Consider the following 14,362-nt stretch of genomic DNA (forward strand, 5'->3'; position numbering starts at 1 on the left):
TATCCTAATAATGAAAAGGGTAAAAATAAAAACAGGTACATAATTTGACAAACAATAGGTAAGTAGTTAGGCCAGTTTATTAGTTGTTTTTGTTTAGATTAAGCTTCGCCTCCCCACCATAAAGAGAACCAATTAAGTAGGATGCATTTTGGATTCCATCCTGCAACACCTGATATTAAATTGAGTACTTAAGTACCGACTTAAGCGCTGATGGTGGCCTAGCGGTATAAGAGCGTGCGACTTGCAATCCAGAGGTCGAGGGTTCAAACCCCGGCTCGTACCAATGAGTTTTCGGAACTTATGTACGAAATATCATTTGATATTTACCAGTCGCTTTTCGGTGAAGGAAAACATCGTGAGGAAACCGGACTAATCCCAATAAGGCCTAGTTTACCCTCTGGGTTGGAAGGTCAGATGGCAATTCCTGGGATTAGTTGCCAAGCGGACCCCAGGCTCCCATGAGCCGTGGCAAAATGCCGGGACAAACGCGAGGAAGAAGAAGAGTTAAGTACGTCTTAAGTACTAGAAAATTGATGTAAATTTGATTTACCGAGGCTCAAAAGAGAAATTTCCTGGTCCTATTACTTATTGGAAGATTTTCTAGTGATTTCGGTAGACACCTCGCTGGTTATAAGTACGCTTCAGGCTTGTTAAGTAATGTGGAGATTGCTGAGCTCGACCTTCAGCCTCACTTTTTACCTCCATTTTTGGTTTGTCTTCCAAATCTCCTCTTCTTCAGCTTAGCCTTTGGCCTCGCTGCGCCAAGCTCGGCCTGCGGTCTCGCTTTTTAATACAATGGACATTGGTTGGCGTCTGTGCTCTAGCTGAGCTTATCCTGAAGCACGGCTTTGACCTCGCATGAAAGCTCGGCTCACTGGGGAACTTCGGCCTTTTTAACACGCTTCCACGATTTTTTAACAAAAAATTTCGCGCTCGCTGCGCTCGCGTTTTTTTGCTGCTTTTCTGGTTGACCCTGTACCTACATGCTAACTTGACTGGATATTTATTCAGAGACCATACTTTTATATCCGCAACGCAGGCTTCGTCAAGCTTGACTGGTGAATGAATAGTAATTTAAACCTATGGAATATCTTTATTATTACATTAATTTTAATCATGTGGCTCGGCGTATGGTATTATGGTCGGACAATCGCTGTTCAGCCTCGCACAATATTTAACTACCTATTGAGAAAAAAAAGCTTGTTAAAAAGGGCTCTCCCCACACTTGACGCAAAAAGGAATCGGCAAAAACTGATAGAAAAAAAGCTTTAAGTATGTCCACGAAATAAGAGCGAAAAAGACATCGCTCAGCATGTTCGGATCGGCTCAACCGACACCTGAAGGTTGAAATTAAAACCACAAACTTACTTCCCTGAACTGAAAAATGAACATTATGTATGCAGAATTGACTGTAAGGGCCTAAGGGGGCCCATGCATTGCACTGCGTAGGGGCCCCGACATGCTTAATCCGGCCCTGGCTACAATACATTATAATTATGGATTACCTAGGTACCTATAATAGTATAGATATTTTTTTCGATGTTTTCGATCTTACGAAAGTTACCTATTAAGGTAGCAAGGTATAATAAGTTAAGAACTTTAATTACATCAATTAACAGGCGAAATTTTGGTTTAATGTAGATTTTACGAAATTCAGCGTTATGAGTACCTAAGAGTCTACCTATCTGTGCTAGTGTTCAGGTGATTCGCTGAAGGGGCAGCGGTGCGGAGTGAGGCGGGCGTGAGATTACGGCAGAATAATGTTCGGCGGAGTCGCGTTTTCACGAGCACATCCGTCAGTCGTCTCCATGAAAATCTTTACGTTCACTACTTGTTTCTTTTAAAAATATTTTTTAACAAATATTTAGAAACTTTATAGAACATTTGGTGACTTCAAGAACAAAAGTTGTTGCAGTTTATTAATTTAAACTGGCAACATTTTAAAAACGTCAAATCAGTTCATTATTTGATTCTATCACGGGAGTTATTGCTGATCATTCAAAAAACAAATCTACGGAAATTAAATTGTATTATTAAGTGAATATAAACAATTTTATTTCAGTTAATGAATAAATTGTTCTTACTCTCGTAAATTAAGTCGAAAGCCATGGAGAACGATATCAACAAACCATACAAAATATGTGATGTGAACCGAGACAAAAAGAAGGGTACGGTAGCATCGTCGTTAGAAGATTTACTCAGTAAAGTGCCCGAAAAGCTAGGACTGCCAGCAGAGAACCTGACTGTGGTTCTGGAGTCCGACGGGACTGAGGTGGACGACGAGGAGTATTTTTCGACATTAGAGAACGATACATCGTTGATGATTCTCCACGGGAGCGAGAAGTGGACGCCGAACATGCCGAAGTGCCAGGTGTCGTTGGACCAGACGGACGACGTGGGGCTAGGGGAGAAGGAGCAGGTGGCGAACCTGGTGGGGCGGCTGCAGCACAACCTGTGCCACATCTCGCTGCTGGGCGGCCAGGACTTAGAGCTGCTGTCCGATATGGACCCGGACAGCCTCGCGGATATCGTCACGGACCGCGACAACAGAATTATACTGGAGCACATCAAGGAAGCCTCTGGAAGGTATGTAAAAATTGCTTACGATATTTAACTTTACTCAAAAGCCTATAGAAGTTGAACTATTACTGTGAGGTGCTCAAACACTTCTTTAGCCTCTGGTTGACTGAAGCCAGAATGAGAATTTGTAGCTACAAACAATGCCACAATTGGCATCTACATTTCTACAATATTACGAAGGAGTTGCGTGTCACTCTGGCTCTCAGTTAAATTAAATTTGTTATGCCTAAATTTCAAGTAAGTAGAAGGCATACCACAAATTAGGCAAGATCAGATGGTACCTATGTTTCTTAAAATAAAGCAACAATGAGATGCTGTGGCAAGTGGCGGAAAAAACGGGAGGCCTAGCGGTGGGACACAATATAGGCTGTATAAAAAAAATACATATGAAAGAAATAATTATTATTGCAAAGCTAGATCCTCTGACATTCCATGCTCTAATATTTTTGCAATTGTATAATAAATATAACCCATCAGAATTGTGCAGCCTGTTGTGTATTCTTTGATTATTAATATAAATAATTTACACTAATAACCACATCATTTTATTTTACGAAATATTAATGAGAAGAATTTATTTAAAAAATAAATAGATTTTACTACTGCAACGGAGTAAAAATAATTTGGTTATATAATTATTGTATTTGACAAGATTGATCTTTATATTTCTGTATTGTATTTTATGCTTTATTCACTAAAGAGCAATGAAAATGGGTCACTTTATATGAATTTTTCTATCATAATCCTGTACATTCTACAAGTGTTAAATCAAGTGAGATAAAAATATTTGGTAAAATTATAGTTCTAACATGTTCATTGTATCTATTTCAGGATCTTATTGGAGAAGCGCCAAGCACAGGACGCCATGGAGCTGTTGAAACTGTATCACCAGAGTGTTTCCAACGGCTCCGAGGATGTGTCACCTCCTAAACAGGAGAGAGTGTAGGGCGCGCCGCATCCTTGTACAATACCTGTAACCCTTCATTCATTCGCATTTGGAATGGTAATGCTCAAAAGTTTACAAACTTAGTTTTGTTCCTCATTGCCATGTTTCAAACTTTTCGTGAAGCATACGAGTATACAATCAAAATAATCATTTAGTTAGAAATTAAGTAACTTATTGAATACACCAAATGAAATGAAAGAGGCCTTTTTTTCTATTAGAATTAAAATAGTTTTGATGCTGTATTTAGTTGTTTTTTGATTATGCAAGTAGAATCATTTGTCTTTTAATACATTGCCTCATTGATAATTTGCAAATAACAATCGTGTAAATCAAGAAACAGTAATAGTTGATCAATGTTAAGGTAATGCAGGTATTACTCGGGTAGTTATAATATAATATGCTAATCTTATGAATATGAGCTGATACGGAATATGAGATGATATATATAATAACCACATTCTAAATATTGTATGTATCTAGTGTGTAAACCTTAAACAGTCCTGTGATTGTAAATATCTATTCCTTACAAAATGAATGTATGCAAAACTGGGAAAAAACCCCAGAACATTATTTCCAGACTTGAGCTCTGCCATGCTTAACATATCCACTGCATGTAAATAAATATAAAATTGGTTGTCCATGTTCTTTATTGCATAAGAATCATGTATGATACAATTAAATAATGTTTTTAAATACTCATTTCATGCATATGCTAGGCATGGCAAAGGTAGCAAGAATGTGTTTATTTTTGGCTATATATATTTTCTTTAAGTACATAATTACCCATTTCTATATTTTTTCACGCCTTCAATATGTTACCAATACTTACTTTCAAGATATTTTGGTAGCTGTATAGTAAAAGATCTGACAATAGATATGCTAGAACTTAAGCATGTATACCCTCTAGATTGTTAAGGTTTCTTTTTTGTAAACTTTTGAGAGACAAATTGCCACAAGGTTGACAAGTCAACATCAATTTAAAAGACTGATAGTTGTTAATTTTTTTTAAATATTATATTTTATCCCTAGAATAAGAATTATTTGTTTAAATCCAAATTGCTCAAAAGGTTTCGAATATTATACCTATAAGTTTTCATTTGTTATTCCACTGCCAAATGTCAAAAGCATGCTCATATTGTGGTAAGTTAGAATGTGTATGGAATGTATGGTCTGAATAGGTATGTGGTAGAATAATGATTGGTTATCACTAACAGAATCCATTTACATTTTTCTTTGGCATTCCATACTTAATACTATTGTTAAATGAATCAATATACAGTCATGTTTGTGGAAAGTAACAGCAGTTTAGAGGGCTTGTCATACATCTCAGTCATATTTATGTAGCTTATCGTAATGTCTAATGATTAAAATAGTGCACCTATTATTAATACTATTGTCTAACACCTTTGACATTGGGCACTACCTCTGCTACAGGAAATTGAGATAATTCTGAATACTAGGGTGATATATTCATTTGATTATTAAGTTAGGTATTTATAAAATTACACCAACATTTACCAATGTCACCCAATTATTCAAAGTTACCAGTATTAACTGTATCTGTAGGAATTATATCTAAATAATGATCACAGATAAAATATATAATAATATTATGTATGTTTGGTACATTTGAGCATATGTTGCAAAGAAAGAATTAACTAGTCCATATGTCAAAATTGTGTACTTAGTCCGAAAGTCATTAGCGGTTTATATTTACTGGTCAATAAAAACTTATAATGGAACTAACACCATAACTGCAACATTTACTTTTAAATGTTTTTTTTACCAAATAATGCGAGGTAGGCAAGTGCGCCTACTCATTCTAAAAATACATGTCCCTGAAAATATGTAGCTTTCAATGAGAGACAGGTCCTTATACACATGTAGTGTAAGGACATAAATGTCAGCGCGTCATCCGTACCTAAGAGGAGAACTTCCCTCCCTATATTTAAACAATACCTAAGTTGGTACTTCTCAGTTAACTATATATTGTTGAACATTAAAAAATTTATGTTGCAGTATTTCAGAAGAAAATTCTTGCTATTTATAAACTGAACGTCTATTCTAATGTGCAAGCCAGGTTTGATTTTAACCATTGTGATGGTGTTTATAGGCATGTGATGTTTATTCCATACCTAGTAAGCTATGCTATAATTATGTATTTTGGAGTGCTGTGAATATTGTGTTTAATTTTAGGAATTGTTGGGAGTTTGATTCCTATAGTGGAATTGAGTAGTAGGTTACTTCTTTTTACTGCGCACTAATAATAGTAATAAACCATTTAGCAAATTATGTTGTTTTATTTTAATTTGTTAGTGTTGAATCAAAAATTACATATTGATCTAGATTCTAGATCTAGGCTAGGGGTACAGTCAGCATCAAATAGTGACAGCTAAAGTTGTTGCAATATCCTATTTTGTTAACACATCTGTGCCCATGTTTAGCCACTTTGGCTATCATGGTCACTATATTATATTTCATGCTCACACTGACTGCTTTTTTACTTCGCGATAAATGATACCAAGATAATTATGAATAAGTACCTATTATGATCATGGGGGGGAAGAAGGGTATCTCGACTCATCAAATCCCACTGAATAACAAAATATAATAATATGTCAAATGATAAATTTATATTTAATGTTGTAGCAATGATAATTTAAGTTAATATGTAAAGAATAACATATTTGTTTGGATAGCTTTTATTGCCTAGGTACTGACAGGCGTGGCTCACTCCGCGATTTCGTCGCTTTGCTACAGGTAGCTAAAAGTACTTCCGTTCGGCCCCAATTTTGGAGAAAGCCATAAGCCACGCGTGGCGCTGTCGCCACCTAGAGGCCATCTGTGCTGATCGTAGGGAGTTTTCTGTACTTAGTACTATTATTTATTCTGTGGTACTGATCAAAAACCATTTACGACTACGATAGAGTTTGAAGTTAGTTGTATTTATGAAAGTTGTTAGCAAATAGTTACTTAGTCTAAACTTATTATTTTCAATTGCTAAAAGGTTTCAGAAATGTCAATAAAAATACATAATTTTTAAAATATATTTATGACCATAAGAGACAGTGATTTACATTATCTGAAGTACAAATTGTTTTGCAAGCATAAAATCTGTTTAACGATGGATTAGAAACATAGTTAACACGTACCACTTGAACTTAAATAAATAGTTGAAATAAATGTGTAGATCAACGACTTAGCTTTGATGAGATAGGTATTCAACACATTTACTTTCCATTACAGCAAGTTACACGTAAAATACTTTCTTAAAGAACAGTGCACGAGCTTTTTTCGCGGAAAGGGTTGACTTTTTGACTGGAGAAGCCGACGAGCAGGCAGTCCTCCTGTTCGTGTTCATTGATATAGCGCACGATATCGGCCACCGCCGACGACACGGGGATGCGCTTTATGGCTGCCTCTCTCCGCAGCTGCTCAGTCACGGCTCGCTGCTGTTGCAAGGTCGATACCATCATATCCATAACGGCGGTGTCTGATAGGCCTATGTTGAAGGCAAATTAAACAATCCACGACAGAAATTTGGGCGTAGCCTCGCTACTTCCAATGTGTCACCTGACTGAAACAACAATACAACTTATAATTCTAATGTAACTAAGAGAACCCTCGGACATCTTGCTTTTACACTTAACACTTACAATATAAACAGTTTATTTAAATGGATATTATTACGAATTTTACAATAATATTTGCAAATAATAAAATGGAGGCTGAGGATAATTTCACTTGTATGTGACGTATATTAATTGACAATTAAAGACACTCAACCTACGCTGATTCACGTTCCATTCGTAGAAATATAGAATTAGTAACTTATTATAAATATATGTTTTTTTTATTAAAACAAACACACGTTGTTAAAAATATAAAAGTTATTGCTTGCATATGAACGTAATACTCAGTTTACAAAGTACTATACAGCCGGCGGCGGCGGTGGCTATGGTGGCGGAACATGGGCGGAACGGAACGGAAAGCTGTCTCAGGGTTGCCAGAAGAGAACAGGTAGAATATTGTACTAAAGCCCTAAGAGACGAGCGTACTAGACCGCGACCTTGGTTCAGTCAGCATATCTATATATAGTCCGTCAACCAAATCTTGTCAGTAGCAATGTAAAGCAAACTAAAGTAGGGCAACACTCAAAGAGCAGTATTGCACTAAGAAAAGCAGAAATGTACATCGAACCAACAGATTTTTTTTTCCGCTGAGCGCGCCCTGCGTACGTCAATTCAAATTATCACTCGCGGTTTATTTAAAAAAATTGAAACATGGACGGACAATTTAAAAGCGATGTTAAAACAATGTTAATCAAAATGATGAACAAATCTGAAGATATCAAAAACAACTGCTTATATTCTCTTTGTTCCCTATCTATGTCTTCTAAGTTTACTAAAATAAAATCATATCAAAATGCAGATAATTAGATAGTGCATATATTTGTTATTTACAATATAATATGCCACTTGTTAATGTAAATTAGTGTACTGTTCTGGATGAATATGACATACCTGTGTAATTTTTTTGATTGGTATATATTGTACAATATACATATTAAAAATAAAACAACTGATATTTGGGTGTTTATTTAATTTAAAGGTAAATAAGATAAGGGTCACTTTTCGACTTGGTTGCGTTGTACACGTACATAAACCGCCATAGGTAAGTATTGTCTGAAAAGATACTACCTACTACGAACGCCTTATATTGGGCAAGATTTAATCCTGCAACAAACATGTATGGATTAGGTAGATATTGCGAAAGAACGGCGATATAATCAAGGCTCTTAATACTGTTTAAAAGGTTTACCTTTGTAAATAGTCACAACTGATTGCTGAAAATATTAGACATGTGGGCCTATGGACGGTTTCCAGTACACAATTTATGATCTTATTGGATAGATTTAGGCATACGTTTTAATTTTATTTATGCCTTTTAACCCTAAAACAAACATAATCTTAAAAGTTCGAAAGAGTTCTTCCAGTACTTATTACAGTACAATTTTTAGTAATGTTTACCATCAACGAGCATGATTGTACATTGTAGGCCCCTTAGCTTTGCTTATTCTTATTTAATGTATTGGTATTTAATGGTGACAGCAGAAATATCTCTTGAAACAGAAACGATTCAAAATGAAAACCAAATGAAAACAAATAAGGTGACGGCTGTCATTCACGATCCACATTCCACAGATAAAACACAGATGACACGCGTTTTGGAATTATTTGAACACAGTGTTGCTAACCCGCGATTTTTCAAATTTGCCGCCTTTTACTACTGACAAGATTTGGTTGACGGACTTTAGCTCTCAAACTCGCCGTCATTAAAACTTACGAACTATGTAAACAAACCGCCATATTGAAATTGTCTCTGAATGATGAATTTACTAGTGATGCGCAAGATTCTTACTTACTACTTTACTAATGTCAAACCATATCGAGTATTAAAATACCAAAATTAAAAAACAAGTAGTTACTTATTTTTAATTTGTTTAATCACGATCAGAAGACAAATTGGTACTTAAGAATGATGTATTGATGTATTTTACAACCGCGCCGGTAGGTACAGAGCGTGAGTTGGGTAGTGTGTAACGGATTTATATCACAAACTTTAGTCACAACACTACCCATCATAGACAATTGTAGAATTTAAAAGAAACAAAAACGTCATTCCATCAGGTCCTAATAACCTAACTTATGAAACCATTTTAAACTTTTAATTAAATATCCAAGATACAGTTATATATTTATGTATTTTACGGAACGGACTGTTTCAATAGTGTATATGTGTATAGTTTGAATTGTGTTTGATGGGGTAGTGTGAAAATTCAAGGAGAAACAGTCACAAAACAAAGTTACATTGTTTGTTTACATAGTTCGCAAGTTCTAATGACGGCAACTTTCACTTGTAACTGCGTCCTTGAGGTTTATACGAAGCACCACTTTCCACCCGATCGGACAGGCCTCGGATCTCGGATCCGACCAAGGTTAGTGCCCCAACACACGAGCGCTTTTACAACGCGCGTTAAAAAAGCGCTTGAATCTCTCTGCACGCTAAATTAAATTTAAGACTTAAAAGTCTAAAATCCAACACCGCTTGGTAAATATACTGGGTCAACCAAATCTTGTCAGTAAATAGGAACAAAAAAAAAACTATACTTACTCATCCTTTTCTTTTGGGTGCTAGTACTATTGTAAGACAAAGATAGTATGATTCTCTCTGTCTGTTTGAAATCAAACAGACCTTTGACACTTTGACACACTATAGCGCCAACGACATCGTGTGAATCATTGACATAGATATCTTAGGACTGGCTTTACGGCAAAGAGTAGTATAATATATATATATATACGGGCAATAATAATGAGGCATGATAGGGGCCAGTACAGCGGTGTGAAATCGCTACAACGCGATTGGTTGATGAGTTCGCATCACGTGCGCGATTGGTTGACGAGTTCGCATTACGCGCGCTGTTGGTTGCAACTAGTCGCGTTAGGCCCTTCTCTCACGAGGCTACTCTCAAGCGATTTGTGTTTCCTACGCGTCGCTTGTGAGTACCCGCCATATTTATTTGATACCAAACGCGTCGACGACGCGTTTGGTATCAGTCGCACGCTACTGTCTTGCTGGTCGCACGCGACTCGAGTCGTATACGCGTTCTATACTCAAGATGGCACCGGAATTTAATATAAATTTCGTTCAAGAGGTGGAAAAGTATCCATGTTCATATAATTATAAGCTGCCTGATTATGTGAGAAAAGGCGTGGCTTGAGATTGGAAAAAAATCAATTTGACAGGTCAGGAATTATATTTTTATTTCAATTAAATGTATACACAATAATTGGACGAATAAAGAAATCTTCTTCTTTGAGAATAGAGAAGAAGATTGTCTTCATCGCTGGAGTCACTAGACATCGTCGTACGAATGTTGTTCCGCAAATGATACAAAATAGTCTCATTTGCGTAGCACCGTGTGCGGAAACGAGTAGCATACCAGTAGGCGATCATGGTTTGCATCTCAGTCGCGTAGCTTTTGAATAGTCTCGTGAGAGAAGGGCCTTAGACTGCACGATTGGCTGGAATTCGTGGGTAGCACCGCTGAACTAGTACGATGATTAGTGCCCCATTAGCCCGTCCTTAGATATTAATACGTCAATGGTGTGAATAAATACTTGACCTATGGGTTTGACGACAAATGGACGACAATCAAACATGACAACTTTCAAGTAAGTATGCGAGAAGCTGTATCAGTCTAAATTAGTGATTTTCAAAACAATAAGCAAATATTCATTTAAAACAATGTAACCTCAACATGACATAAACTGAACTTTCTTATAAATCACTCTTAGAAACTGAACGATCACTAGTAAGTTTTCCTGTTAGGTAATTTATTTATTTGGGCATATAAGGGTTTCTTACATAGAAAGTAATACTTTTACACGGATATCTATACAATCTCTCTCTCTCATGGTCTCTGGGAATCGATCCTCCCTATGTATATTATTTTATTCGGTAATTTCTGTTATTTAAACGGGTCGAGTGACAACGACTGATTTTAACACGTGAGATGTAAAACCTCCTAGCATGACTTGCGTTGTCGCGCGCGACTGCATATACCTACTTGAAGTTGCGCTTGGCATATGGAGTCACGTCAAGGTGCGTACACACCAAGCTAACGAACGCCGAACGTTTTTCAGTGTTAGCTGTCGCACATTCGTTGGTTTTCGTTTAGGTCCGTACGACAAACAAACGCCAACGATTGTTTGTTGGCGTGTGCCGGCGATCCGCAGCGAGGCGGCAACATCAAAGGGTTGGAAGCTATCGACCCAACGCGGTGTGGATTGGGGTGCATACACAGGCCATTTTATTTAAAGTTGTCCCCTACACTTTTTCAAAATTGGGATTTTTTATGTGATTTCTACTCAGAATCATGAGCTCTTTTGATCCTAATAGGAGAAAATAAGTGTCCCAAAATTTCCATAAATTTTTCGATCTTTCCATTCCGTGACCGCCATACAAAGTCTATGAAAAACGGTAACGGAACGGGAAAAAACCTTGGGACACTTTTTTTCTCCTATTAGGATAGGAAGGAGCTCGTGATTCTGAGTAGAAATAACATAGAAATTTACAAATTAAAAAAAAAAGTGTAACGGACAACTTTATAATAAAATGGCCCACACCAAACCAACGAACGCTTTTCAGTGTTGGCTGTCGCACCGTTGGTTCTAGCCAACGCCAACGCCGAATATCTTTCGTTGGCGTTTGTTGGTCTGGTGTTGACCTACCTAATATAACATGTTTCTTTTTTTCTTTTCGGGCATTATAAATCAATTATTTTAAAACTTACCTTAACGATTACCGGCTAAATCTAAGCATGCTGAACGGAAACGATCATACTTGTGATAACACTCTTTTTTACTGTTTTTTTTAGAGATTTGCTTGTAAAATATATTACCTATCTTCTAACAGCATCAACCGATGTTTAAAAATGGATACATTTAGTACAGAAATCATAAGCAAAAGCTATTCTAGTCTTTCCGGCCAGAACAAGTCTGAATTTAATAGAATAGATTATTATAGTATTACTAGAAATAATAGCAGCGAAGCCGAAGTATTTAACGAAAAACATATGAATTCTAAAAACGCATCTAACCCCACTATCGGACAACTAAGTGCACAAGTCATGAATCTACCATATAGTGAATACGAAAAAGTTGTTACAGACGACGCATTTGAAAGCCCTAAAGTTTCCTCAAGAGAATACGATATCTTAAAACGGATAAAAGAAGTATATGACGCTTGTTCTTGCAAGATTTGCAGGTGTCTTATGGGGCCAACTATTACACCTCGTGACGAATATTGTGATTGTGAACCTTGCAAATGTAAATACTGTACACTGAATAACCTACGGTACGATACTATTAAGATTAACGTACAGTCACGTTCAGGAAATGACATTCTCTATAGAGATAATGTAAAAGAAACAAGTTGCAATTGTAAGCCTTGTAACTGTATTGAATGTATTCAGAATTTAAGTTTTAGAAGAAAACCTGTTAATTGTGTTGGGAATAACATGGACGCAGCAAGCAATGAGATATCGATCTCAACTGCGAAAATAAACAGTCTACAAAAAAAATATCCAACGCTTGACATACCTATTGGAATCAACAAACTTTTGGCTCGTCCTATAACCACAAATAATGCATATTCAAATAAGAAATGTGTGTGCAGTAAATGCGAATGCATCATATGCGAATCACAAGGAAATACTTTGACTTGTTATTCATCATTGCGGTATGGAGATAAACCATTTCAAAAGTTAACATGTCCTGAATTCAGTAAATGTGCAACGTGTAAAAATCCACATACCTCAGAGTCGATTGATTATGCTAATTGTGAATGTGATATGTGTAATTTTGCACAATGTGTTCTAAACTCTGAACCTCAAAACAATTTAAAAAAAAGAAACCCGTATAACAATCATGGAGGCTCAAACAAACCCTCTATAGAGGAAAACCCTTTAACTTATGAATGCAATAAATATGCACATGATAAATTCAGACGGGGCAATATATTTTACGTGAACAATGTGAGAACAGACCATCCAACTAAGATAATGTTACGGCCGGAATAACCTAGACTAAAGGAAAATAAAGTTGACTTACCTCTTTCCAAGAATAACCAAAATTCAAAGAACAAAAGTCAAAGGAAATCGACTCAGTTTAATAAGTATAAGACTGTGTTAACTTCGGTTTTCAATACAAATGCCCTTGCACCCAAAAACCCACTTAACAATGTTTCAGTTGTTATTTATCCTCGTTTAAATATACTTGGAGATTTTTACCCAATTAATAATGTATACAAGACAAGTTCATATTCATTTTCGTCAGGATTCAGCTCTACATGGACAATAACAGCATCTTCGGTATCATATGAAAACAAAGGATGCAGCAAACGCACTATTTCCTTACCTGATACAAATATTTTTGATAGTCTTACGGAAATCGGTTCAAATTCCAATATTACCGAAGTTCGAAAATATGTTATATCTAATTATACGAATCAACATAATAACATTTACCATTGCTCTAATATCACATCTGATTTTAACAAAATCAATGGTGTTGGTGTCAAGTTGATACGTGAGATACAACAGAATTATCCAAATGATATCGGAAACAGAGTTGCTGGTGACGTCTTATTTGATAATTTAAACCATTTTTTTACAAAAAGATGTAACGTTGAGCAAACTAAGACAGTCAATTATAATAATATACATAAAATAGTGCTGAATGCTAAGCTTTTTACTATTCATTTGACTAAGATTTTACATAAGTACGAAAAAGCTAATTTGGAATTTGAAACCGTTTCAAAAGAATTAAAAAAGTCGCTGTATATGATTTTAAATGGTTTGGGCAGTAGTAAGAGTAACTGTGTTATAAAACAAGCAGCGGTTATTAAAGAAAAAAACGGGGCAACCAACGCGAGTACTGAAGACGATGCAGACTCAGACCACTCAGAGCGTTTTGAGATTGTTAAGCAATCTAAGTATAAAAATGTAAAAGAAGAGAATAAATCAGTTGATGTACAAACTACAAATAACATAAACATTGATACACATAAGAACAATAAAAAACAAGAACAAATACCAATAATAAGGAAAGTAAAAAATGAATCACAAGATAATTTACAAAAAGTATGTGATGAAAGTGATGATACGATAAATAAAAAGATTGTAATTAAAAACGCTCTTGTTGATAAATCCCAAATACAGAACATTACAGAACAGGAACTTGTGGCTAATGAGGTAAACTTTGTAATTTG

General features: G+C 35.9%; 3 protein-coding genes across 4 annotated transcripts in view; 2 read left to right on the top strand and 1 right to left on the bottom strand.

Moving 5' to 3' along the window:
* LOC134651466 (guanine nucleotide-binding protein subunit gamma-1) overlaps positions 1-7,287 on the bottom strand; it is a 126,780-nt gene extending 119,493 nt beyond the window's left edge. The window contains exons 1-2 of one of the 2 annotated variants that reach the window (XM_063506578.1): positions 7,183-7,287; positions 6,771-7,103 (exon numbers count right to left, since the gene is read on the bottom strand). In XM_063506578.1, coding sequence (XP_063362648.1) covers positions 6,796-7,008 — 213 coding nt within the window. In that variant the 5' untranslated portion in view covers positions 7,009-7,103; positions 7,183-7,287 and the 3' untranslated portion in view covers positions 6,771-6,795. Of the gene's footprint in view, positions 1-6,766; positions 7,104-7,182 lie in introns of those variants that run through there. The other variant, XM_063506577.1, reaches the window with a different exon arrangement.
* LOC134651440 (DNA fragmentation factor subunit alpha) lies at positions 1,970-4,007 on the top strand. Its single transcript, XM_063506546.1, has 2 exons — positions 1,970-2,586; positions 3,412-4,007. The coding sequence occupies exons 1-2, from the start codon at positions 2,108-2,110 to the stop codon at positions 3,524-3,526; spliced, it is 594 nt and encodes a 197-aa protein (XP_063362616.1). The 5' UTR covers positions 1,970-2,107; the 3' UTR covers positions 3,527-4,007.
* Positions 7,288-12,011: 4,724 nt separating the features above from the next.
* Positions 12,012-14,116, top strand: LOC134651577 (uncharacterized). Its single transcript, XM_063506681.1, has one exon. It carries the CDS (start codon positions 12,027-12,029, stop codon positions 13,170-13,172), a length of 1,146 nt encoding a protein of 381 aa, XP_063362751.1. The 5' UTR covers positions 12,012-12,026; the 3' UTR covers positions 13,173-14,116.
* Positions 14,117-14,362: the final 246 nt, after the last annotated feature.

The sequence above is a fragment of the Cydia amplana genome, chromosome 10, assembly GCF_948474715.1.
Source record: "Cydia amplana chromosome 10, ilCydAmpl1.1, whole genome shotgun sequence".
NCBI lineage: Eukaryota > Metazoa > Arthropoda > Insecta > Lepidoptera > Tortricidae > Cydia > Cydia amplana.